At 42.4% G+C, this 25,215-nt stretch overlaps 1 protein-coding gene across 1 annotated transcript in view; it reads right to left on the bottom strand.

Annotated features, from left to right (window-relative positions):
• runx1t1 (RUNX1 partner transcriptional co-repressor 1) overlaps positions 1-25,215 on the bottom strand; it is a 60,563-nt gene that overhangs the window by 11,017 nt on the left and 24,331 nt on the right. Inside the window, exons 2-5 of the mRNA XM_061254341.1 lie at positions 9,586-9,723; positions 8,361-8,602; positions 4,795-4,884; positions 948-1,129 (exon numbers count right to left, since the gene is read on the bottom strand). Coding sequence (XP_061110325.1) covers positions 948-1,129; positions 4,795-4,884; positions 8,361-8,602; positions 9,586-9,723 — 652 coding nt within the window. The remainder of the gene's footprint in view (positions 1-947; positions 1,130-4,794; positions 4,885-8,360; positions 8,603-9,585; positions 9,724-25,215) is intronic.

Here is a 25,215-nt window from a genome sequence, read left to right as displayed (position 1 = left end):
ACGATCATCACTACTGGCTTGCACGTTTCATTGCAATTCCAGTAGACTGAGTAACAGCATGTCATTACGGGACCAAATCAGAAAGCCAGCCATGCTGCCACGCTGGCTGGGGACTGCGCCCGCGTTCTCCAGATGTGTCCCGCAAAACCTCCAGAAACGCTGGGTTCTGCTCCATTAAAGAGCGCCTCCGAAAACTCAACGGACCGCGACGCGAGACACGAGGCGGGCAATGATGTGCGTGGCGCAGATTCCCCTTCTCCGCGCCGAAACAGGCCTGTTGTCCTCCAAGGGAGCTACCATCTACAGTTCATATGGCAGCTGCCACTGGGGAACCTGTGTAATTTCATGCTGGAACACAAAGACCCAACTGTTCACGAAAAAAGTAATTTAGAACAAAACCAGGCACACCGAAAGGGACTGAGTGCACTCGCAAGACCTGCAAGAGCCTGGTCCCGAGGCTCGCATTGGAGAGGAGCTTGCTGACGAACAGAAATTGGCTCTCCCCTGCCACTATTGCAAGGAATAATAAAGATCCGTTACGTTATAGCACATATGCCTCGTACTGTAGCTTGAAACTATGTACCGTGGCTTTCTGCGATGGAGTAAACATAGAAATCAAATGAAAATATGTGACAAATCAATGTCACCTTCAGTAAATCAGTGTCTCTTTCTTTCTTGATGTCACACCATAGATTCACACATACATACATTCAATGGAAATTGGCAGATTCTTCAATGGAAAATGGCAGTTGAATAAACTCTTGTCTCTTATGTGTGCTTTATTATGTGTTTAACGCTACACTAGCGTCGGCGACAGCCAGTAAAATAAAATGATACGGTCAATGAATGTGACCGCTGTCACAGTCTATGGCGTCTAACTCTCAGAATAGCTGTCAAAATCAGAGGCTTCTGAGAATTCGGGGAGGAGGGGGGGGTCCGGGCCTCACCTGTCGGGGGTCCTCCTCTTGCCGTTTTCGTTGACGTCCAGCAGCAGTTCGGAAGAGTCCACCGGAGAGGTGGTACTGGTGTCGAGGAGCAACTGCTCGTGCTGAGCCAGGTACTGAGCTGGGTTCTGCTTGGCCAGCCGTGCACAGTGCAGGAGCTCCCGCTGCAGTAACGGTAGGTTGGCCTGTAGGGGGAGACACAGTTTTGTCCTCAATCCCTTCCGTCCTTTAGCCACCACACTCTACTTTGCATATGTCTGCTCAGCCATAGCCTAGCTGATTTCACGATGTTTTTTTAAGGTAATACCCATTTAATGCATGGCTTCCAATGGATGCAAATCTGGAGCAACATTCTCTTCTCATCTTTAGAGTTCCCAGTGTAGCTCTTTGAATCTAATAGAAAGCATTTCCTGACCCATCAAGTGCTAAAGCACTCTTTGGCTTCCGAGTGACTGAAAAGAGGATGTGTAAACCAGCATAACTGCAGGAAGCACCATCAAAGTAGGTGGTTTTAGAAGTGGATGGCATTTTGCTTTGTCCCTGAAAGCGAGGAGGTAACTGTTTGTAAACACTGTGCGAGAGAAGACCAGAAATGCACAACATCAAAGCCATTCCATGGAACATTTTACAGCAGATGAAAGGTTTTCTTAATGAAATTGGGGGCCAGTGTGGCTGACCAAATTCTGAGAGGCTTCTGAGACACTTCAGTAAAAGCTTTCTCTCCAGGCTCTTTGACTATACTCAGACAAAGCTCTCTACCTTTGTTGCTTCACTGGTGTACAACTTCAAGAATACTTGCAATCAAGCCCTCATTGTACTTTGAATAGCAAGTAGAGCTCTGAAGGACTTTTCAATAAATATTCAGCCAACTTCGATCTACAAAAACAAACCAAGAGTACTCTCATCATCAATTCATTAGCATGAGCAATTGAACAGCATGACAGTAATAACCAGACAAGTATTACAGACACTGTTATTTGTGCTTCCAACCTATTGTGAAAATGAATGGCTGCTGGAAGTCAATGTTTCTTAAAAAAAAAAAACATGAGTGGAATAATTCCATTTCTAAAGATGAATACTATTTCTAGATTTTTTTGAAAGAAAAGGCTCAAATTTATGAATTTTATGCTTTGAATAGCCCCTGTTTGAAAACAGAGGAAAACATAAAAATTTGGTATCTGAGAAATAACAGGCGCCAATCACTGACTGTGCCAATAGCTGTTTAAGTTAATGGTCCGTTAATAGTTTATGATACCAATTACAGCAAACCTGGATTGCTTTAACCCCACTGACCCCCCAAGCTTTAATTTACCGAAGGTCATTTTAATTGCTCACACTTCATACTGTCAGACTGGCCTATAATATATGGAGCAAGGAAAGAAATTCAAGAAACTACTCAATATCAAGACAACGCTAAAAACGGCTAACATGCTAATGTAAGAAAGCCCTTCACCCCACATATAAACTAGCATTAGCTAGTGCCATTTCTTCTTACTGCAGAGATGGCTTCCTTTTGGGCTTATAGTGTTAGAAAAGAATCACATTATGAACTGTTGACACGGATTTTCATGGCAATCTTTTCAAAATTGCATTTACTTCATGTAGTGCCCTTACAGAATCATCACATTCCCATAAGATTATTTTTACATACAGTATATACATTTTTACATACTATATGACATTATTGTTGGCTTCTACTGACATCACCTTAATGTATTGTAAAATGCCTAATTGGTTTAATATTAAGCATTGATTTATAGAGAGCATTGAAATAGTGTCACTATTGTAATTACACAGAATTACAACAACCACAAAAATGTGAGCTGAGTTTATTCCAAAGCCACATTCTGTAGTTATATTAGGTAACAATACTCATTCTTAGAAGTTGTTAGTGGATTAATCACGCTATTACTAACTTTTTATATTTTATTATTGTGTTGCTGTTGTGTGAGTGCTTGTATGTGCTGTATTGTTAATGTGCTTTCCTGAGCGAGGAAATATAAATGTATACTATGTACTTAAAATTCATTTCAAAGAAAATTAAAAATGCATTCATATTCACAGTAAAGTCTTAGGAACGTTCGATTTCTACATATGCCATACATGTTGCTCAGTTGTTGCTGAACATGAAATGGTCTTTTACACTTGTAGGCAAGCATTTTATATACATTTTTCAGTGAGTCATCTCACTAAGATTTTCAAATCCACACATGCATAACAAGCTCAATAACTGGTTTATGATTCTGGCCCCATAAAAGCAGGCTTTTGAAAGGCAAGGTAACCCGAAGCTGTCCTGTTGCCTCTTGTTTTGGTCCCAAATTACATCATTAGAAGAGTTTGTAATATCCTTCCAGTAAATGTTTCACCATAAACACAAAATGGAAGCGAGGGTCGGTAGGTGACATTAGCCTAATGAAACTAAGACTCTAATGCATATTGTTGCAGCTGCGTTTGAATGCACTTATAAAAACCCCACAGTCCCACCGCCATATGGTATTTGTCATTAAAGGCTCCTTTGAGGAAAAGCACTAAAATTAGAAAAGGAAAAAAGTTGCAACTTTGACTCCAACCACTCTGACTCAATGATAAAATAGCCATATGGAGGACAGTAGTGAGAGAGTTCTGGCAGTGTTCTCGTATGCTACTCTCAGCTGCCATGACCCTCATGGAAGACATTTCTGTAGCACAGACATCCTGCAGTTTCTACTGAGATGATGAAACGAAAGACAACTTTCTTCATGTACAGAGATGTTCTGGGGTACAATTCATCATGTTTTCGGACATGAGCTGGACACAGACGATCCAGCTCATATTTCGGAGCAGAGAGAGAAAATATCAATCATGAAGCTGTTGCAACAGAAAAGCTGACATTTCTCTCCGGGTAGAGGGGCAAAAAAAAAAACAAAATCAAAGAAAATGTTGGGCTGTAGATACCAAGCATTATATTTTATCTAGATCAGTTGAGGACATTCTGACACAGTCCACAGTAAGCACCAAACTGTGATATTCCAGTACATCCATGTAATCTAATCCAGTCTATGTGAATATTGCCTCATGGACTTGTTACCTTAGTAACATTCAAGACAAAATGCATTAGAATGATATGAGTCAATATGCCATGTCATTAGCCAGCTATGAAACCACAAGAGATAGCACACAACTGACCTCATCCCTCCAGGGTTTAACTCTGCCATGGACCCACACCGTATCAGTGGTTTCATAACCAGCTGGATAAAAGCCCAGCTGACCCATACATACTCTACAGTACATGTAGTGAAGATAAACAATATCTGTAATTCTCTCAGTTACATCATTAGAGTTGTGGTGTTGCCACATTTTATATTTTTACATAATGCAAGGCCTGCAATTATCTAATTGCACAGTGCAATGATGTAAGACTACTAGCTATTTGCTTTTATAATTGTCTTTACTTCTGAGCTGTTGTTTCTTATTATTGTTAATTAACTATACTAACGCAGCAATTTTCTAAGCATGATTGTGGACTTCCAATATAGAAATATTAAGAATTTCATATCATATTGCTACTAATGTGCAAACTATTACCTGGATGCAACTGATGACCTAAACTGGAGTCGGCCTAATCCAAAATAACAAAAAATGATGCTTCTCTACTGAAGGTTTCAGTCAAATGAATGAAACCTACAGTAATAAAATATGGCAAAAAGTAACAAAAATCCCTTCAGACACAGAGCTGCTGGGCTCACTCGGAAATGTCAAATTATGCCTTTCTCCTTTCTCCCATTCACTTTGAAAAAGAAACGGTAACCGAAATATGCACATAGCTTCAGAACTATTCAAACGGTTTCCAGATCAGTTAGTTGCGCAGTACCTTTAGAAATGGGATGACAAAAGGTCGTAGAGGGAAGTTTGTAGCTTCTTGAAGTTTGGAATGAAATTCCTCTATGGTCAGGGTGGAGTTCTGTGAGAGAAAGAGAGAGAGAGTTTGAGAAAACATGAGCACATATGGAACATATTACATGAGAATATTCTTATTGGAGGCAAAAAAACGATACTCTGCTATAGGCTGAATGGTTTTAGGATATAGAAACATAATGGGGAGCACATGGTGGACGAGAGCAAAGCAAGCTAAAGGCAAAGGAGCCCTTAGCTCCCTATGACACGTGTACAGACACTGACCCCCCGAGTGCACAACACAGGCTCTGAAATATTGAAATGAGGTGCTGGTCTGGTATACGTGTGCAGGTTACAGTAACAGAGCAAATGTTTAACCATGGAATCGTGTTTTTTTTCTGGGAGTTATAAGATGGTTTGCGTACCTTTGCACGTATGTACGATGCGGTAATCTGTCTGGGGAGGGGGGGGGCTGAGCCGATTGCGTTTGATCCGTTTAATAATGACACCGAGCAAACAAGGCACCTACCCCGGTGGAGCTGGCATATATCTACCCCAGCCGGCTTGCGGTTGAATTGGTTTTCACCACATCATTTAGTTTCTAAAAAGGCTTCTTTTTTATCTGTCCCCTCGCCAGTTTATCTTATTTAAACAGACAGACAGCATAGTGACACTATTTTCAATTTCAAAAATGCCAGTTGAAGAAATAAATAAATAAATAAAAACCCGCAGCCTCTTCCTCGTTCTCCCAGACCTGAATTTTGTTACATTAGTCCTACATCTGTTCCCCCAGATTGCACAGTTCTGTTTTGACAGCCAGCAATCCTCCAGAGATTTCCTTTAGCATTGCGAGTGCTAATTAAGTGTGTCACTCTTTTCAATAAAGTGGAGCGTGGAGAGAATTAAAGAAAAATAAAGAAGCCAAAGAGACACTCTGAAGCCGAGCACATAAAGGGTAAGAAAAGAAGAAAAATGTGTTGGCAAAAGGGTATAAAGCAAAATACGAATCCCACTTATTTCTATAATCGTGCTTATTTGTAACTGTTTGTAATTAAAAGCGTTCTATGTCTTTTTGAAATACATTATTGCGCAATTATTCCTTTGGCCATTGAAATCAGTGCATCATTGAACACAGCTGGATTGCATATGCAGTTCCTTTGCTGGATATCATCCAGGCCAGATGAAACGAATATCCACTTGGTAATCAAAAATCATGAAACCGGAGCAATTTGGTGTTTCCGTATGGGATGGAACCTGTTAAATTTAGTGCCCATAAAAGCTTTGTAATTTGAGGAAAGTGGATAGGTCAAAGACTTGAACCCACGCACAGAACATTCGTCCAGCTGTTCCATCAATAACGTGATTGCTCAGAATCTTGACCTTATTTGCCTTAAACTGTGCTGTCAATGTGTGAATAGAGGAAAACGCTATTTGTTGTTCAAGAATCCCAGTAGCTTTTAACTATAAAATACTGAATATAAAGTCAGAGACCCCACTTTAATTTATTCAATTTCAAGTCAAATCAGCCATTCAGTACAGATATATATTTTTTTTCCAGTGTCAGGAAATAATGCAGAACATTTCAGAGAACCCTACACCACTAATCTATCTGTATTTATCCACTCCTTTTGTGCACCCTACTACCACCTTAACTCTTCCATCCTTCCAAATAACAGCTCATGGCTGTGTCCTCCCAACAATAATTGCTAACAAAAGTATCAATGATGTTATGGCAGAACACTTTGCCTTCAGAAGTGACTCTACCATTCAAACAAACAACTACCAAAACACACCTTCGCTCACTTACAGATTTTCTTTGTCATGTGCACCTAAAATAGCTATTTTTCATAACATCATTCAAATGCATAAGAAAGGTGACAGTCAAAGGCCAATGAATGAAAAAAATTGGAGTTCAATAGCTTATTGCAGAGAAGATGGGAGTCCTAATAACCTTGTAAGAACTGGTAGACCACCAAAACTATCACCAGAACAAAGACAGTATGTAGAGATTTTATCTTTGAGAGATAAGAAAAACCAAGCTCCACTCTTGCTTCAGATCTGAAAAAAATCTGGTGTTTCTGTCAATCCTTGAGAAGTGAGAAGTCAGCTCACTGCAATTGGTCTGAAAGGAGAGTAGCTGTCAGAAAGCCACTACTGAGAAAAGAAAACATACAAAACTAAAGAACATTTGCAGTTGTACACCAAAACCTGAGGTGTGGAGTAAGGTTTTTTGGGCCGATGAGAGTACATTTGAGATTTTCGTAAGTAAGCGAAGGCTGTACACTGCTGAAGCAATGAAATACTCCTGGAACCATGTCAACAACCATCAGTGAAGCATGGAGGAGAATCAGTGCAAGTTTGGGAGTTTCTGGAGTTGGTGATTTGCCTTTGATTGAATCATGACTGCTGACAAATACAAACAAATCTTAACTTATCATGCAAATGTCCTCTGGTCAATGTTTGATTGGGAGCAAATTCATTCCACAGCAAGATACAGTAATGAGCCCAAGCACACTGCTAAGAACATCAAGCCGGTGGTGTCCTCAGAACAATGGACTAGCCACCCCAGAGTCCAGACCTCAACAGCATGGAATGTGTTTGGGTTTACTTGGATCGAGAGTAGCACTAAATGCACCCAACTTTGAGGACAATTTAGTTGGAGCATGTTTACAAGGAGCATTGGAAACGTTTTAGAGGTTTTCTGTCATTTTGTGTTAAATATATGTGTGCTGCATTATTTTCTGACATGGGAAAATAAATATATTGTACTTAATGGCAGTTCTCACAGGAAAAAAAAATGGTGGTCACCACTGTTTACACAATACTGTATATGTACACTCAGTGAGTACTTCATTAGGTATTTATTATACTTATTTTTGATATACTTCTACTGCTGTAGCCTATCCACTCAGAGGTTTGACGTGTTGTGTGTTCAAACATGCTCTTCTGCATACCACTGTTGTAACGTGTGGTTATTTGCGTTACTGTCACCTTCCTGTCAGCTTTGACCAATCTGGCCCTTCTCTCTCATTAACAAGGCGTTAATTAATCTGACCTGTCTCATTAACAATGCGTTTTTACCTGCAGAACTGCTGCTCACTGGATCAGTGAGTTTCACAAGAGCCGACCGCTGGCTCTATAGCTGACTACTGCACTGGTACTTTTGTGGGAGCAAAATGCGGTAACTAGCCGTCAAATACAATGTGATGTTGATTTTTCAATCGTATCGACCACCTATTTTAATTCCAATACAAACAAATTTGGCAATTTAAAACAGATGGATGAAGCTCCCGACCCATGCTTTTATGCATTGCACGGCTGCCACATGATTGGCTGATTAGATAATCACATGAATAAGTAGGTGTTCCTAATAAAGTGCTCAGTGAGTGTACATGCAAACATTTCAAAAGAAAATCAATATTCTCTTGCCACTATTATACAATTGGCACTTATATTATAGTACCTGAGTGTTTAGTTAAAAATGAAGCCTTTGCTTTTAACGTACGCACCAACTCTTAGTCCATCTATTCATGCTTAACTCACCACGAGGCCCAACACCAGCGTGCGAACCCTCTCTCCGATCTCCGGGGAGATGTCGTTCCCGAACTGCTGCAACGTCGTGAGGAAGCGCTTCAGCTTGCTGAGTTGCCGGGCGCCGCAGGCAGGCGGGAGCTGCTGATTGGCCAGTGAGGAGGAAGAGGATGAGGAAGGCCCATTGCTGAAGCCATTGGGAGGGGAGGGGGCACCGTTCAAAGCCGTCGGAGAGTGGCTGGTGCCATTGGTTACTGAGCGCAGAAACAAAACAAGACAAATAAGTGCTACGTGGTATCTATTATATAACACATTACATGTTTATAATTAAATAATTCTTGTTTATAGAATTTCATTTATTTATGTAGCCTAGAGTTGTGGAGGATTTGCATGCCAATGGCAACATTTTAATCTTAACATGTACGACAGATACAGCAAAACCAAAACAAATCCACATAGTAAAAACCTCTTTCTACGGGCATAAGAGAAATATACTCTGTGAAGCAATGACACAAAACTCAATCCCTTAATGGGATTAAGCTGTGCGTTCAGCCCGGCCCCCCCCCCCCCCCCCCCCCCCAAGCTCTTCCCCAGGAACGAAGGAACAAGATACTGCAGAGACATCTGGTAACAATTACATAAAATCAAAGCGCTCACTTTGTTAAACCTTCAGAATTCATAATTACAGCGTGTTATTAAAGGTTCCTCCTTGCTCTATAACCAGCTACTGTAAACGTGTGCTAATTGCAGAGTCCGAGTGATCTGTTTAAGGGATCTGGCATCATCGACTGCGAACAAAAGCCGCTGCTGACAGCTAACCGCTGTTCGGTTACTCTGATGTAATGTTTTAAGCAACAGCAAAGACTCTGCAAAAAAAAGAGGGCCTTTCAAGTCTCTTTAATGTTTCTAATGTACACCATTTCGAGTATAAATGACGATTTGATCTATTAAGACGTTAGTCAGCAACGGCTGGTGGTATGTGCGTTAAAACGCTGCGCAGCGCCCTGCCAAACGGCGTTAAAAATAAGTGAACGAGTGATCTAGAGTGACCTTGCCCGGCGCATGTCTCCTGACTAACTATAATGAAATCACTTATCTGGTCTGAGCCAGGCCTAATCAGTGAAGCCATCCATTGAGAATGAACATTGATTGCGCTTGCCCTGTGTGCTCGGTGAGGCCTCAGTGAGGTGTTTGAGCGTGGGCATTCTTCCCGGGGCGGGGCAGGGTTTGCGCTCACGTGTGGTGGGTGTGAACGAGCTTGTCCTGGGGGCGCCCTGCGTGGTGGGAGGCGGTGGCATGGTGGGTGGAGTCAACCTGGATTGTGTCTTCACATCCGCAGGTGAGTCGGGCATGGTGGAGAGCTTCTCAGTGCGATCTGAGGAGACAAAGAGAGAGAGAGAGAGAGAGATTCAAAATGGGAGAACCCCAAAGCGCTTTAGGTCGGTTAGTTATACGATATTTGCACTCTTGACTCTGAGGAAGATGTCGTAGACGTCGAAAACGTCTGTCTTTTCCCCCCTGTTGGGTTAAACAGTGTGTTTTGCCTGAAGCTTCCCATGCTCCAGCATTCTGTATTCCAGGCTAGTCCCTGTGAAGTTGTCCGAGTAAGGAGTCTTTAGAGAGAGAGAGAGAGAGATTGTTCTTGGTTGTTTGCAGGCCAGACACCTTCATCAATGGCGGTTTAGATGGTCGAACAGCCCATAGAGCTGGACTTCAAACGAAGCCACTCGAGTGAATGTAATGGCCCGACAAAACTCCCGACCCCTGAGGGTACCTGATTCTCTCTCCGCGCACTTTGTGCTCTTCCCTCATGTGACAGATCTAGGCCAATTACAGATAAGCACATGCTGTGTGCGATGCCACACGAGGCCGTTCTGGTCAAGGGCACAGAGCTAGTCACCATTCCATTTCCTCCACATCAATTCTGCGATATCGGCCTCCGTAGGAGACCTCCTCAGGCAAACCCAGACCGTGTGCCCTGACCGGACAGCAGACTCTTAACAACTCCCAGAGCCCAGAGAAAGCACCCCAGATACAGTCCCGCTCTGGCAAGGGGCTCAGGTGCGGAGCCCATCAGTCCTCCGGCTACAGAGCCCCTGCACCTGTACCGCAGAGCAGACAGATGTTTCCTCCGCTAATGATAGACCTTTCATCCATCCATCCCCGCGGCAGGTTTGAAAGCCTGGATGTCTCACGCACGGCTGTTGTGGAGGAGACCCTAATAAGCCCCAGAGCGTTGCGCAAAACCTGGGGCAGCCATTGTTTCAGTGGGGTCAGTGCAGAGGCAGTGTGATGCACTTATTTTAAGTACCTGTAACTGCAGCTCACGCTATGCATTTTCCTACCCAAATTCCCTTTCACGTATGGAAATGTGGTAAGGGCATAGAAACAGCAACTAAACTAAGACCTTCCACTGATTACAAGAGTACAAATTGCAAACAAGAAAGTTAGTTTCCATCTAGGCGTGAACAAGTGTCGAGCTCTCAATTGTATCACAAAAGTCAACAGCTGTTATCAGGAGGCTTTATTTTGCAAATAGAAGGAAAGAGGAGCGCACAATTGTGTCTGAGGTTAGGAGGAAGGGAGGAGAGGGAGGCCCTTCCACAGAAACAGACATTATCTGTGGCGGAGGACCCGCAGAACACTCTATAATCAGCGTGGTAGACGGACATCTTCCAGACACAGGCCTCTCTGACAGTTCCCATAACTGGGGCATGATGGGACAGAGATGGAATGGCAGGAGGCACCTCCTTTAGCCTCTCTTCAGCCAATGACAAATGCTCCAACCTGCCACTCTCTCTTCCCAGCCAATGACAAAGGCTCCAGTTTACCACACTCCCGTCATAGTCAGTGATATGGGGCTGTAACGTAACCAACCGCACTTTCCAGCTAAAGATAAAATGAACTCCACCATTCACGAGGTAGATAGTGTGAATGGATGTGTTTTAAACTCAGCTCAAGTTATCACAATTAAGATTATGCAGTAGAGACTTGGAGACAGAGCCCAGAAAAGAGAGAGACAGTGCAGTATTACATGAAAAATGACTAAGAGTAATTAGCAGAATATGTGAGAAAACTACTGAAAGTCCTAGGAAGCGCACTAAAGCACAACACTCTCACATTGAAATGGGTTTATGTTATAAACTCTGCTGAGGGTTCAGGTACCCTCGATTGAGCGCAATATCAACACCATAAAACTGCACCTGCATCTGTACCCTTTTTCTGTTTACTGCTTATATTAAAAACTGCCCTGTGCTCCGACTATCCTGAGCACTGACTGACCTGTACACTGACTGACCTGTACCCTGACTGACCCAGTACTGACTGTCCTGTACACTGACTGACCTGCACACTGACAAGAGGTGGAATGTCCAGGGGCCAGAAAGTAAAAGAGCTACCATGAGTGTGTGAGGGAATGGTGTGTGTGCCCTGTGATGGACTGGCGACCTGTCCAGGGTGTATTCCTGCCTTTCGCCCAATGTATGCTGGGATGGGCTCCAGCCCCTCTGCGACTCTGTTCAGGACAAGCGGGTTAGGATAATGGATGGATGGATGGATTTCTACCTCCTGGCTGTAGAATTGTTCTATTTAGCAAATGATTGGAATGAAATACTGGGGAGGACTTTTACTTTTCTGAACCTGGACTACCCACTGACTGACATGTCATCTGACAGACCTGTGCCAAAGTGACTAAAGAGCCAGAGGCTTTACACAGGCTGCCAGTTTCAGAGTGGAACCCCTCTCAATGCCAGGGATGGGTCCTGCCAGGGTGATAAAGAGGGGCCATTTTGGCTCCATCTGACCCTCCCTTCCTGAGCAACAGTGATGAGCAATGAGGGCAGGGAGGCTACGAAGGCAACAGACCCAAAACACATCTGTGAAAACTGAGTGACTCTCCAGCAGTAATCTGCCCAGTGCTCAGCAAGCTCCCTCCAGCTCTCTCCCTGAATCCGCTTCCATAGATAACAGACTCTGACGCCAATAGCAAAAAAAATCACACTCTGTACCCTCAGTTAAAAATGAGGTTTTCATTAAAACAATTTATTTGTTCCAGCGCTGGAAATACTTGAACCACATATTTATTTGATTAGGTAAAGATATAATGGGATAATTACGGAAGTATATCATTTTACATAATTGCTTCTTTACTTTATAGTTTATTTTAAGCGGCGTGAACGAAAAAAAAACTGGTTTAAAATAACAGGCATAATTAAACAAAAGTTCTCTGAGGGTTGCAAAACATCTCGAAAATTCCAAGTGCTCCAAAAATAACTGTCAGGCCACGGGGAAGTGTTGTGTAACTTTAAAACCAGATTTCTGAGATTGTGAGGAATATCCACAGAGGATATGGCTTCATTTTTCCCTCTTCTGCATCGTACATCCAACGGGATTATCTGTGGTCGTCTCTGAAAGGCCGACACGTCTCGCAGTGTTGAGGAAACTGTTGTGAAACATTGGCTTGGATGACAATGAGAAGTAAATTAATCTGAACAACAACAGGAAAAAGTGACAAGATAAGAGGTGAGACATGACAGAATCATACAGGATTAAAGACTTAAATTAACCTAGCTCACACATTGGAGTCCGACGAGAGTATTGTTGCACAATGACAAATTCATCCATTATTTTCAGTCAAATGGCTCTCTCCCTGTCAGAAATGCTAAGAAGGGGGGTGTAACTCAACAAGGAGCCAAATAACAGCTTCACACCAATCACTGGAAACAGATCTGAAAACCGTTGCAAATATTACATCTGGTCACACATACTAAAGTAATATTAACAATATGAGTATTACTAAAGTAATTTAGTATGATATAACACCCCTATCTGGGGTCACACAAAATGTAGAAAACATTCACGGCAGCAAAAAAAGAACATAAAAAACAGCCATGAACAAAATACTGAATGTAATATTGCCAAATTCCAATATACTGTAATTTTTTTTGCGGATAGAACCAACAGCCTCGTTTGATTAAAAATGGAAAAAAAAGCTGATATTGGTACAAGGTCTGCAGTTAAGGATTACCCGTGGGGTCAGTGTTATGATTGAATTCATGCAGAGGGCAGGTCGTGAGGACCATGACCCTCTAGCGCTTATGTTCCTCCCCCTCAACGATGGAGCCAGGCGATAAAGGAAGGGTCAGGCTCTAATCCATCTGTACACTCAAAGACTACAGGCCCCCAGTGGCTCATGGGATTGCAGATAAATTCATAGCTCCAACATTCAGTCACCATCGCATTTGTTTCTCGTGACGCCCCCCAGCCAATCACACCAGGGAGAATTTGCGCAAAGTCTCTCAGCGTCAAAACTCAGCAATCTTTTTCAAAAAGAGCACGTGCAAGTTCCTCCGAAGAACAGCGACCTTCCATTTACGAATTTAAAAGACCCCATTATGTGTAATTTTCCTTATTTTCAAAAGCGAAGTTGAAATTGTTGCATTTTAAATGCTCAAAAAGAGCACACAAATTAACAGGAAAAAAGATACAGAAATTATAGCCTTCTAGAAATAAAAACATAAATGGCAGCCTTTCATAAAACAAAACAAAGAAAAACTACCGGCAAAATTGTTCTCAATGGGGGTTGGGGGTGGGCGGTGCACTTAAGAAATAAACTGTTGGAGTTTACAATCATGAATTCAACAGAATGCAAACCACCAATCGTGGTGTTACAAACACGCAACAAGAACCGGAGGGCCTAAACAAACTGCTGGAAACCAAAAGCATTTCACGCAGTGTTGACAAAAAAGATGGCTAACAAAAAGAGATCACAACTAAAGACTTCACAAAAGTTAATGTATCTGGAAGACACTTCACCACTGAGGGAGCAAACGGTGGCGTACGACACAACACTGAAGAAGAATGAATGCATATTCCATAGGCTGGGATGGATATTGAAATGCTAAGTGATCCACCGCTACTCCCAGGGAGAACCTAGAGTGCTTTCAATTTCCCCATGCACAGAGATTTCTTTTAATACATTTTGAAATGTGCCTGGGCTATATAGATTGCCATTAAATGAGAGCATTCAGCTGCCAATTTAAGCAGAAAAGAGCACTAAAGACCTTAACTTCACTTCTCTCCTAATGCTTTTCATTACCTACAGCAATGTTACTGATCATCTTGTTACATTCAGGATTAAAGGATCAAAGTTTTATGCCTGCACACTATTGATTTGGTAGCCTCCTTGCCATCTTCCCTCTCTCGCCTGAACCATTAAAGGTTTAGCATTATGCTCACATTTTCCTCAGCATAAAACCAGTTTCTATGGAGACAGTAAGGTAAAAGGCCAACAGCGTGTCCTACTGTGTCTATTAGTATAGCAATTCGTATTGCTTAAGATTTATGATAAACACGGCAATAAATTTGATCAATGTCTACAGCTGTGAACGAGAAAGAACGTCTCTTTTTAGCCTGTTCACCAAAGGACCAGAGGCTAATTTCTCAAGGGAGTGTATGTCCTCTTAATCCAAGTGTTTGACAACATATCCTGCCAAAGGCACAATTATAGCACCCATATCATTTGACCCTGCTTCCCAAAGTTACTTGAGTAGTCAAGTGCAATTGCTAAAACTTGGCAGGTGCAACTTCTTGACTGACATATATTTAGCTCTGATTTAAGGAAATGCTCAAATGTGCTGGTGAAGACCTTGTTAGTTCTGGTTAAAAGGCAGCTTGTTTCCTTGACTTGAATAGAGTCTATAGACTCCTTTGCTGCAGATATCATCCGGTTTTGTTCTCTGTACTTTTTCCTACACACTATAATCACCAGGTGAGAAAATTCTCTCATTCAGAGCTCCTCTCTCCCTGCGGTTTTTCTGCGATTATCCTCCTAATTGGTTATGAGATTTGGAAGGAGATATGGAGTCTGCTAAACACCGGAATGCTTCATTGTCATTTTAGTCCTGGTACTGAGCTGAGTAAGGCCTGCCGACAGTAAACTTTGCAAAATTTCAACCAAATAAGGATCCAAGCACACCCTGTTTCTCGCTTCCAAGAAAACCATGGTGACTCACAGAAATGAAATGACTCTTTTTTTGGTCTCTCAGCTTTGTCTCAAGAAATCAGAACCAGTTCCCGAGCTCTCACGAAGTAGCAGGGCTGCACATATATATCATTCCTCAACCACAGGCCTATTCTTATCTGCCTTTCATCACTAGGCTGTGCTTTGCAGTGCTCTTAACTCACACGGAAACCAAAAAGACCAGAAACATAATACGCTGTGCTTCAAATATCCATCTAATTGCAGTGCATACACACATACAGTACCGTAATGAGTGTAATGAGCATCTTGAGTTCATTTCAGAGATTACGTACACTGCAATAACTCTTAGACATGTCGAGAACGCATGGCTTCTGAGGTGGTAACTGGGAGAGAGATCAATGTATTAGCATTAATGCCAGAATCTGGGAGACAAACTGCAAAGACATGAAGACTGATGGAGATTCAGAATAACGAATGCCTCAGACTAAAATAGAATTGGTATTGTCAAAAAATAGCCAAAAATGTAAAACAAATAAAACAGCAAGTCCAAGTGAAACATTCCTATACAGTTGAAATTTCACTGGAAAGAATATTACCGAAATGTTTTGTAGGAAAACACTTCTAAGGAATCCTAAGGAACAGCATATACAGTAAGTTGTAAGTAAGAGATGTCTGATGACATGACATGCTTTTATTGTAACATATATAAACCCACATATTTCCTCCTCTTTGACTTCCTATCAAAGCTGGGCTGCATTTACTCTATTAATTTAAGTTCCATTCCAATACAAACGTTCTTAAAATAGATAACACTGGATACAGCTAATCAAAGTGTGCTTAGGAAATGATGTGGCCTGCTTCATGAAAACCTTTCATATATACAGTGCTATATATGCCCAGACAGATGGAAAAAACAAGACCATCTGTCTCATTTATTCTCTCACATAATAACTTTAACATAAGGGCCTCGAGCCTCCAGCTATGCTTAGCGGTGACCTGGCCAGAGTCAAAATCCTGACCATGCCAGTGCCAACTGTGGCTGAGAGTACCAGTGGGGGGGTATGCCCATAATGTTGGTCAGCCCAGGACAGATGGATTCAGAGGGCAGGATTTCCCTTGCCTCATCCCACAACAGTGACCCCTATAGGATAATCAGGGGTATGCAGTCTGTGTGTGACTTCTATAGGCCAGTCAGAGGTATGCAGTCTGTATGTGACTCCTACTGTATAGGCTAATCAGGTGCATGCAGTCTGTATGCGACTCCTATTGGCCAACAGAGGTACACAGTGGTACATGTGTGACTCCAATAGGCTAATCAGGTATATGCAGTCTATGTGACTCTTATAGGATAATCAGGGATATGCAGTCGGTGTGACTCCTGGAGGATAAGCAGGGGTCTGTAGTCTGTGTGTGAGTCAGGCGCATGCAGTCTTTATTTGCCAGCAGTGCATGAATTACAACAGCCACCCATGTTTTGAGGACAGTAGCAGCTGGCAGCATAAGCTTCAGTGGGCTAGAGTGTCTGAATTCTCCCCAAATTATTGGAGAACATCATACCAACCAAATGGCCCAGTAGTTGAGCAATCCAGAGAAGAAATTCAAATGGAGAATGCAAATAGGTTAAATAAACACATGCTCAGCTCTGGTTCAGAGACAAAAATGTATACATTGTTACTGTAGCCCAGTTGTATTTGAAATATGTGTTTTTTCATGTATTAAATAATCATGAATAGTAAGCCAGCTTCCAAGAAAATTAGAAAATTCACTGGAATAAGATATTCACAAAATATAATGGAAGTGAAACCACAAGCTAGTAAACAGCTGGCCAACAATAACCAACAGTCAACCTCAAATCAATGGCTGGAGGAATTGTCTGATCAACAGAAAAAGGTCAACAAACTGAAAAATGTATATTTTATATAAAATGTCGAATGACAACAAAATCTGTTAAACTCTTCAAACTGGCACTAAATAAGAAACAATTGGCTAGATACAGCTAGATTACTCCAGTGATTCACAACCATCTATCTCATAATAATAACCATTAACAATAAAAGTTATGTAGCCATTGGAACCATTGGAAAGTCCACACTAAAAGAACATATTATTAGCAAAACACAGTAGGGCTACATGATCATTTCAACGTCTGCAATCTATATTATAATACCTCCACACACTATAAACAATACCACTATAATACTAGCAATAATCTACCAAATGCGGGCCAGGCAAAGCTTACTTGCGAAGAATTATGTAAAATCTGCTGAAAGCGTATTCGATGTTGTTAGGCCTTGCGAGGCACTTTTACGCACATGTATGCATATTTAGTCTTCACCTGAGAAATGTGATATGTCATACAGTACGTGTGACATGAACACATGAATGAATACTGTGAATGCATGGAATGCATGATGCATGGAAACTGTATTGTGCAACATGGTGTAGCAGCTATGGATCGTGGCTGACAGACATTCCACACTTTCAAAATCATGCAGTCGTACCAAGTTTCGAAAGAGGGAAGTCACATCCATCAGGTTGACAGTACAATTAAGCAGACAATGAAGTAGGATACCCCTGTCTACAGGTACAGTATATATGTAGAACATTAAAAATGTAAAAATCTTGCTGGGCTGTATTTAATTTTAAAGCAAGGGCACAACTGTTAACTTCTTATCTCCTGTGTACATGCATATGTGCATTGCCAGTGCTATGAAATAAATAAACAATGATAATTACAACAACAACAACAACAATAATAATAACAATAATTTTGGACTTTTTCCGCTTCAATAGTGTAGAAAACATCTGTGCTATAGCCCTACTCCTTTTTTGTACAATTTCTGCGGATTTCAAATCCTCAGTGAGCTGAGAATGTGTTTTGCCTGTTACAAACAATTTATGCAGAGAGACATCTAACCATATGGCTGAGTCTGAGATAACATTTACCCAACAGAATCAATTCTAGACTGCTTGGAAAATATTTGCGTGGAGAGGTGCCTTTTCTTCAGAGATGCCCTTTGCACCGATGTGAATAACACAAAACAGAAGCAGAGGCAACAGGAAGCAAATGAGCTAACCGCTAATGCATGCTATTAGCTGCCAGCTTCAGCAGCAGAACAACACCTTTAGCTAGCAACTTGCATTCATGTCAGGTGTAAAATGTAAGACGTGAGACATACCAAAGGGAACATCTACAACCTTGGTGTAGAACACAGGGAATTCAGAAAATATGTTAAAATATTTTAGCAAGTGCATGTAATAAAGAGGGAGAAATAAATAGATGGAAATTGTAGTGCAAAAGAGAGAGATTAGATTCATTTTTGCATTCATTGTTTTATCAAGTAACTTTTTCCACACAGTACAATGTGTTAAATCATATTAATGTTTCTTAGGTACATGTGTACGCTTGGGCAATACAAATACGATGTTCATGACAACACTACCAAATGAAATGGGGGGGAAAAAAACAGAGAGAGAGACCGACAGAGACAGAGTGTGAGGGAGATGCCGGATGATTAAAATTCGGATGCAGTTGAAAGAGATGGGCACCGCTCCATTGGTATGCAAGTGACGTCCCGGCACCCGGAATACATTATGAACTGCCGGCGCACTAATACGCCATGCAATCATCAACACCAGATGGAACAGTTGGCGGTACATGTCCCATCAAACCCCTCCCGCTTGTCAGGAAGATGTATTAATGTCCCTTCTCTCCATCCCTCCTCCTCCACCCCCACCCCCCACACATACACAAATCCAACCCCTGCGCCACCACCCCCACCCCACCACCCGCCCCAACCGCCCCCCCCCCCCCCCCACGCACACCCTTCTTTATTCCCGCGGCTTATTTATTTATTTCCCCGGTAGAATCCGCGGCGCCGCGGTCCCCCCGGACGTTTTACGGAACCTTCCGTGTCCCAGGCCGCTCCCGGAACGGCGCTTCTCCCCTGCCTGCCGCGGCAGAGCCAGGTGGTGCGCAGTCATTCCATTCCATCCCATCAAATAAGGTGAGGGCCCAGGGACTGCATCGACTCGCGCTCACTCAAGGGTTACCAGCTGCAGCGGCTAACAACCTGCGCGCTTTAATATTTAAAGAGGCCGCACGCTCGCTCCTCGCGTTTTCCTTTTACGGCGCCGTAGGAAAAACGCCGTTAAAGCCGTACGAGCCAACGCGGACGGACAAAACATTACAAGGTGCGCGTGAATGCGGGTCGCAGATGAACTGTGGTCCAGTTGTAAACAGAACGGTGAAGCTCTCGCCGACGGTATAGCGTGTGCTGGTTTGGATGTGATATTACATTTTATTTAGCAGATGGTTTTATGCAAAGCGAAGTACAAAACAATGCATATCAAGGTCATACAACAAACAACCGAACACGTCAGATAAGGTACGATTCATATATGAACATGCCTATAGCCACATAGGTCCAGTATATGGCTATAGCCATGTGAGCTTTAGCTATGAAAGATCATGAATTGTCATGTGCCTCAGAGTTTTAATGTGGCATTGCTCTTAGGAAATTAATTACTCTTTATTCACTAGCAACCAGTAAACCCAAACCAACTGACCAAGGTTTAGGTTTTGCAGCAGGCAGTAGGATTGCTCCCAGGGGTTGTACAAAAGCAGCATTATGCAGAAAGTGACTTAATTTAATTCAATTTCAATAACTGTACTAACAGACTAACATATGTAGAGATCACACAGAAAAATCCAGGTGGTTTCCTTCAATGATAATGTGACACAAATCTCAGTAATGTCTTATTTAAAACTCAGAAGCTACAGCAAATTTCGCTAGTAAGATAGCAAAATAGTAGCATTGTCTTGAGCAATATTGTATAGAAATATCAAGTTTCAAAACATGCACATCGACCGTTGTAACTATTCATTATGCAGACATGATTTAAAATGCACATAATATCACTTATTATGTAACATCTGTTGTCACATCCACAACAGGCCACAGCATTTTAATCTAAGGATTAAGCTTAAAGTCAACTGACATGACTTGCCACATAACAGGCAAATACAGTGTACACATACATATGCATACACTTATGATGGTGGAGCATTTAGGATTGTACAGTATCTTAAATTCCCTATCATACACTCAATGTTGATGTCAACCCTTATAATCAATGGGGACATTTGCCTGTTAATAATTGTATTTCTATATATAACTGTATTTATAATTGTGACAAATACTTATTTTGTAAAGTCCTCCAAATAATAATAATTGTAAATGCACTGTACATTTGCTATGGATTAGTGGATACTAATTCTGCAAAAACAATCCCACTTGTGTCTCAAAGGAAACACATTTCTTTCCCTTTTTATCAATTAAACAAAATGAAAACACAGAAATGCAATGTTTGTTTTAACCAGCTGCTGGAATAAAAGTCTTAGTGGTTTGGAGCAAAGAAGACAAAATAATAAACGTGTTTCTTGATGTTACAGAATGTCTCAAAACCAGCAGTAATTCCAGTGAAAGCTTACACTGCATTTAGCTCCAATACGAGAAGATTTTAAGTGCTCGGTCCACACAATTAAAAACAAACCCAACAAAACCCCTCATAATGCAATTTATTACAATTTCTGTACACATATAACATGTAACTTTTATGTAGTATTACATGAAAAAAATCCAGATCTTCCCTTGCTTGCTCCTAAGGAAACGCAACTGCATTTAATATAGCAGAGTACAAGTGAATCACAAAAATGACCACAGTAAAAACACTTTTCATCACCCTCACTGGAATGATTAATAATCATTATAATCATTGTTATCTACAGGCCTGTAATGTAACCTGGGCGATATCCCCAGAAAGCCACCATGGATGCTAATTTGTGGATGATGGGTTGCTGCAAAATTCACCAAGCTGATTTAGCAGGCAAAACACCAGGGCTTGTCAAAAGCATATAACTGTAGCAGCGCACGAAAAAGAATGATGTCAAGGCTTCAGTCACTGGGATGTTCAGCCAGATCTTCAAAAGAAAAACATGAAGTCTTGCGAGACCCACACAGCATCATCACAGGAGCAGATTCATGGGCTAGTTTCCCCAAATTTCAATAAACAGCACTTGAGGGAGAGAGGGGGCTGTAAAGTGGCAGAAAAGAGCTCTTTTTAAAGTCCTGATGTCCCTGGTCGCTCTGCGTGAGAGACGGAGGCCTGCTAGCTCGCTCACAGATCTTGCCAAGCAGGACAGTGTCCGGAGAAAACAGGACAATTAAAACAGCACGACCTCTGTAATTCGACGTGTCGTCTGTGGTGCTAACCTCCCACACCAATCTGCACCTATCTGCGCCACTTTAGCCAGATACAGCCTTTACAGCTGCATTAATGTCCGGATCTGCATTGTGGACATCTTGGGCCGAACTACGGCCCTCCACCTGAAAAGGAGGGGCCTCTGCAACGTCCCTCGCGATTTTTCGGCTCGCCCTCTCGGCAACGGACATCGGCGAGAGGCTCCGACGTTAAAACGGAGTCAAGTCCACGGCTATAAATGCCAAATCAATTTTCAACAGATAATAAAGAGGTTCATGTTTTACATCTGGGAAACGCAATCCAGAAAAATGCGAACTAATAATATATTGCCCCTCTAACTGAAAACACAGATACGCGGTCAAAGAAAAACAGACGGGATGAAGGGAGAGGAGGGGGGAAGAACGACCTGGCGGCAGACTGACGGTGCGTTCCTGCCGGGACCTCCATCTGCAAGTGTTTTCCAACATATCACATGACGGAGGCCATGTGTTAGAAATTACAGCCAGTTAAGTTCCCTGCTCAGAAAAATATGTCGACAATTTATGAAATGTGGTCCAGGATGGAGATGTACTAAGTAGAACCAGGTTCTGAAAACACCCTCTTCCTCCGCCTCCTCCTTGTCCGCTGCCCCCTCCACGTCTCTCTTTCTCTCCCCCTCTCCGACCCCTCCTTCACCGAAACCTTAAAATAAGAGCCGCAGTCACATCTGGCAGGCAGGAGATGTAAGAGACGGTGGTGTGACCTACTGTTAAGGCCATTCAAATATGAACAATTTGTGTGCTCAAGTGTCTACGGTTTGCTAATGGCTCTGAGTGGAACAGGCCGGAGCCTCCTTCAGGCAACAACAACAAGGTCACTGGCTGATGTCAGGCCCCAGCGCATTAATGGCAAACATACACTTTTTAGAGCTTTTTCAAATGCCAAGAACCATAAAAGTATAAATTTCATGTTGCAAATCCACAGAAAAGAGGGGATAAAACAGATCTGTTTTTATGTTTCTGTTCAAAAAAACTGTTTTTTTCAAACCTCGCTCTTTTCAAAACTGCCAGTCTCCAGGTTTTGCGGGGGTTACAGTGGGTATGATGAGGGCGTGTGAGGTCAGACAGGACAGTGTGTATGTAAAGCATGAAAGGCTAAAAAAAGCCAAACACGGTAAGGAGGCACTAAAAGGCGGTTGTAGTTAAAACAGCTTTTAGGTGAAAATTGAGCAGAGCAGAACATGGGCTACAACACTGGGTGAGAAAAATCAGCCCAGTTTCAGTGTTCCCTCGTGTTTTTGACATCTCGTCCAAAAAATGTCTGAAAATCCCCCACCTTCTGGTGACTGCCTTTTAACCCCCCCACCCCCTCCTCATTTTAAAATACCCCATCTATCATTGACTTTAGTACATTTTCCCTCAGAAGCTTACAGAATGTATTTTTATAAGCCCTAATTTGGTGGTTGGGGGGGTCTGGGGGATTTCCCCGCTCTGACATGGATTGGGCAGGCTGGTTTGCATTACGCACCAATCAAATTCCCCCAGAGTGCTTCAGCCATTACAGTCATATGCTGTAATTCAACATAATATAAACATGGCTGCAATGAATATGCAGAGGAGAATCGTGAAACGGGGAGACGGCTTCTCTCCTCTCTTAATCACACATCTAATCGGCTACGCTTAAATTTAGAATCAAATATCAAACATGGATTATTCTCAAGCATTTACAGATGTATTGTCCTGAATTATGTAGAGCTATTCAGGAACACATGTTCTCATAAGCCATAGATACATTTTCATGATAGTGGACAATAAAGTATAATCTAAAAGATATTTCAAATAGTATTGTATATACTTCAAATAAGAAAGGTGCTTGAACTTGCTATTTTTCATTTACTTCATGATTTACATGTACCACCAGGCCTATAATAGCAACAAGAAATATTCAGTAAATATAACATATTGTGAAAATGTCACTTTTTTGATGTTGTTATTTATATTCAGCGAGGGTCTCCTATTGCAGTGTGGAAGAGGTCACACTCCATTCCTTACATTATTAATTCAACATAATGCTATAACACAAAAAGCAAAAAAAAAAACAACAGCATCAGCTACCCCCAACAATAACAATAAACGCAGCCATTCCTTTAATGTAGCGAGTCCCAATCCTCTCACAGATGGACGCCACTTTCTCTGGAACGCTGCCAGGGCCTGAACAGATTGCCAGCCGCGTCGTCCCCAAGAAGAGGCAGTGCGAGTGCAGATGGGTGTCCGAAATAGCCAAGTGTCATTTCTGCTCAAGTGTCCCTGACCTGCTGAATACCCCGGTCACATCTGCTTCCCATGTTCCCCCTGGAGTGCAAGGGCACACACACGTGCACACACACACACACACACATACAAACACACGTGCACACACACATACACACACATACACACGTACACACACACACACATACACACGTGCGCACACACATACAAACACACACACACATACATGTACACACACATATATACACACAAACACACACAACATGCACGCACACACATGCACGCACACACACATATACACACATATACAGACACACACACACACGCAGGCACACCCACAGGCACACATACATGCGCAGACACACACATATACACACACGCATGCTTGCAGACACATACACACATGCATGCACGCACGCACATGCAGACACATACATACACACACACACACACACACACACACGCTTGCACGCACGCATACACGCACACATATACACACGCGCAGGCACACCTACACACACACATATACACACACACGCAGACAAATACACACACACACACACACACAGGCACACCCATAAACACATATACATGCACACACACACGCATGCATGCAGAGACCTACACACACACACACACGCATGCATGCACGCACATGCAGACACACACATACACACACACACGCGCTTGCACGCACGCATACACACACACATATACACACGCGCAGGCACACCCACACACACACACACACACACAGACACATACACACACACAGGCACACCCATAGACACACATACATGTGCACACACACATGCATGCACGCAGAGACATACACACACACACGCATGCATGCACGCACATGCAGACACACACATACACTTGCACACATGCATACAAGCACACATATACACACACGCGCAGGCACACCCACACACACACATATACACACACACACGCAGCCACACCCACACGCATGCACATGCACGCATACACACACAAAAACGCACACATGCATGTATGCACATACACACACGCACACACACACACACACACATATACACACGGATGCACGCACGCTCATACACATACATACATACACACACATATGCACATACACACAGACACCTGCACGTACACACACAATACCTACACATGTGCACACACACATATGCATACAAGCCTGCACATGCACACACACATGCACACAAACACAAACACAAACATGCACACACACACACACACACACACACACACACACACGTGCACGCACACACACCCATGCTCGCTCACACACACACACAGCTCCTGAGGGAATAGACTCATCCACACTGAAACACAACATTCCCCCTTAGAAGCATTCATGTGCACAAAG

The sequence above is a fragment of the Conger conger genome, chromosome 9 (genome assembly GCF_963514075.1).
Source record: "Conger conger chromosome 9, fConCon1.1, whole genome shotgun sequence".
Taxonomy (NCBI): domain Eukaryota; kingdom Metazoa; phylum Chordata; class Actinopteri; order Anguilliformes; family Congridae; genus Conger; species Conger conger.
This window is presented reverse-complemented; position numbering and strand designations above follow the sequence as displayed.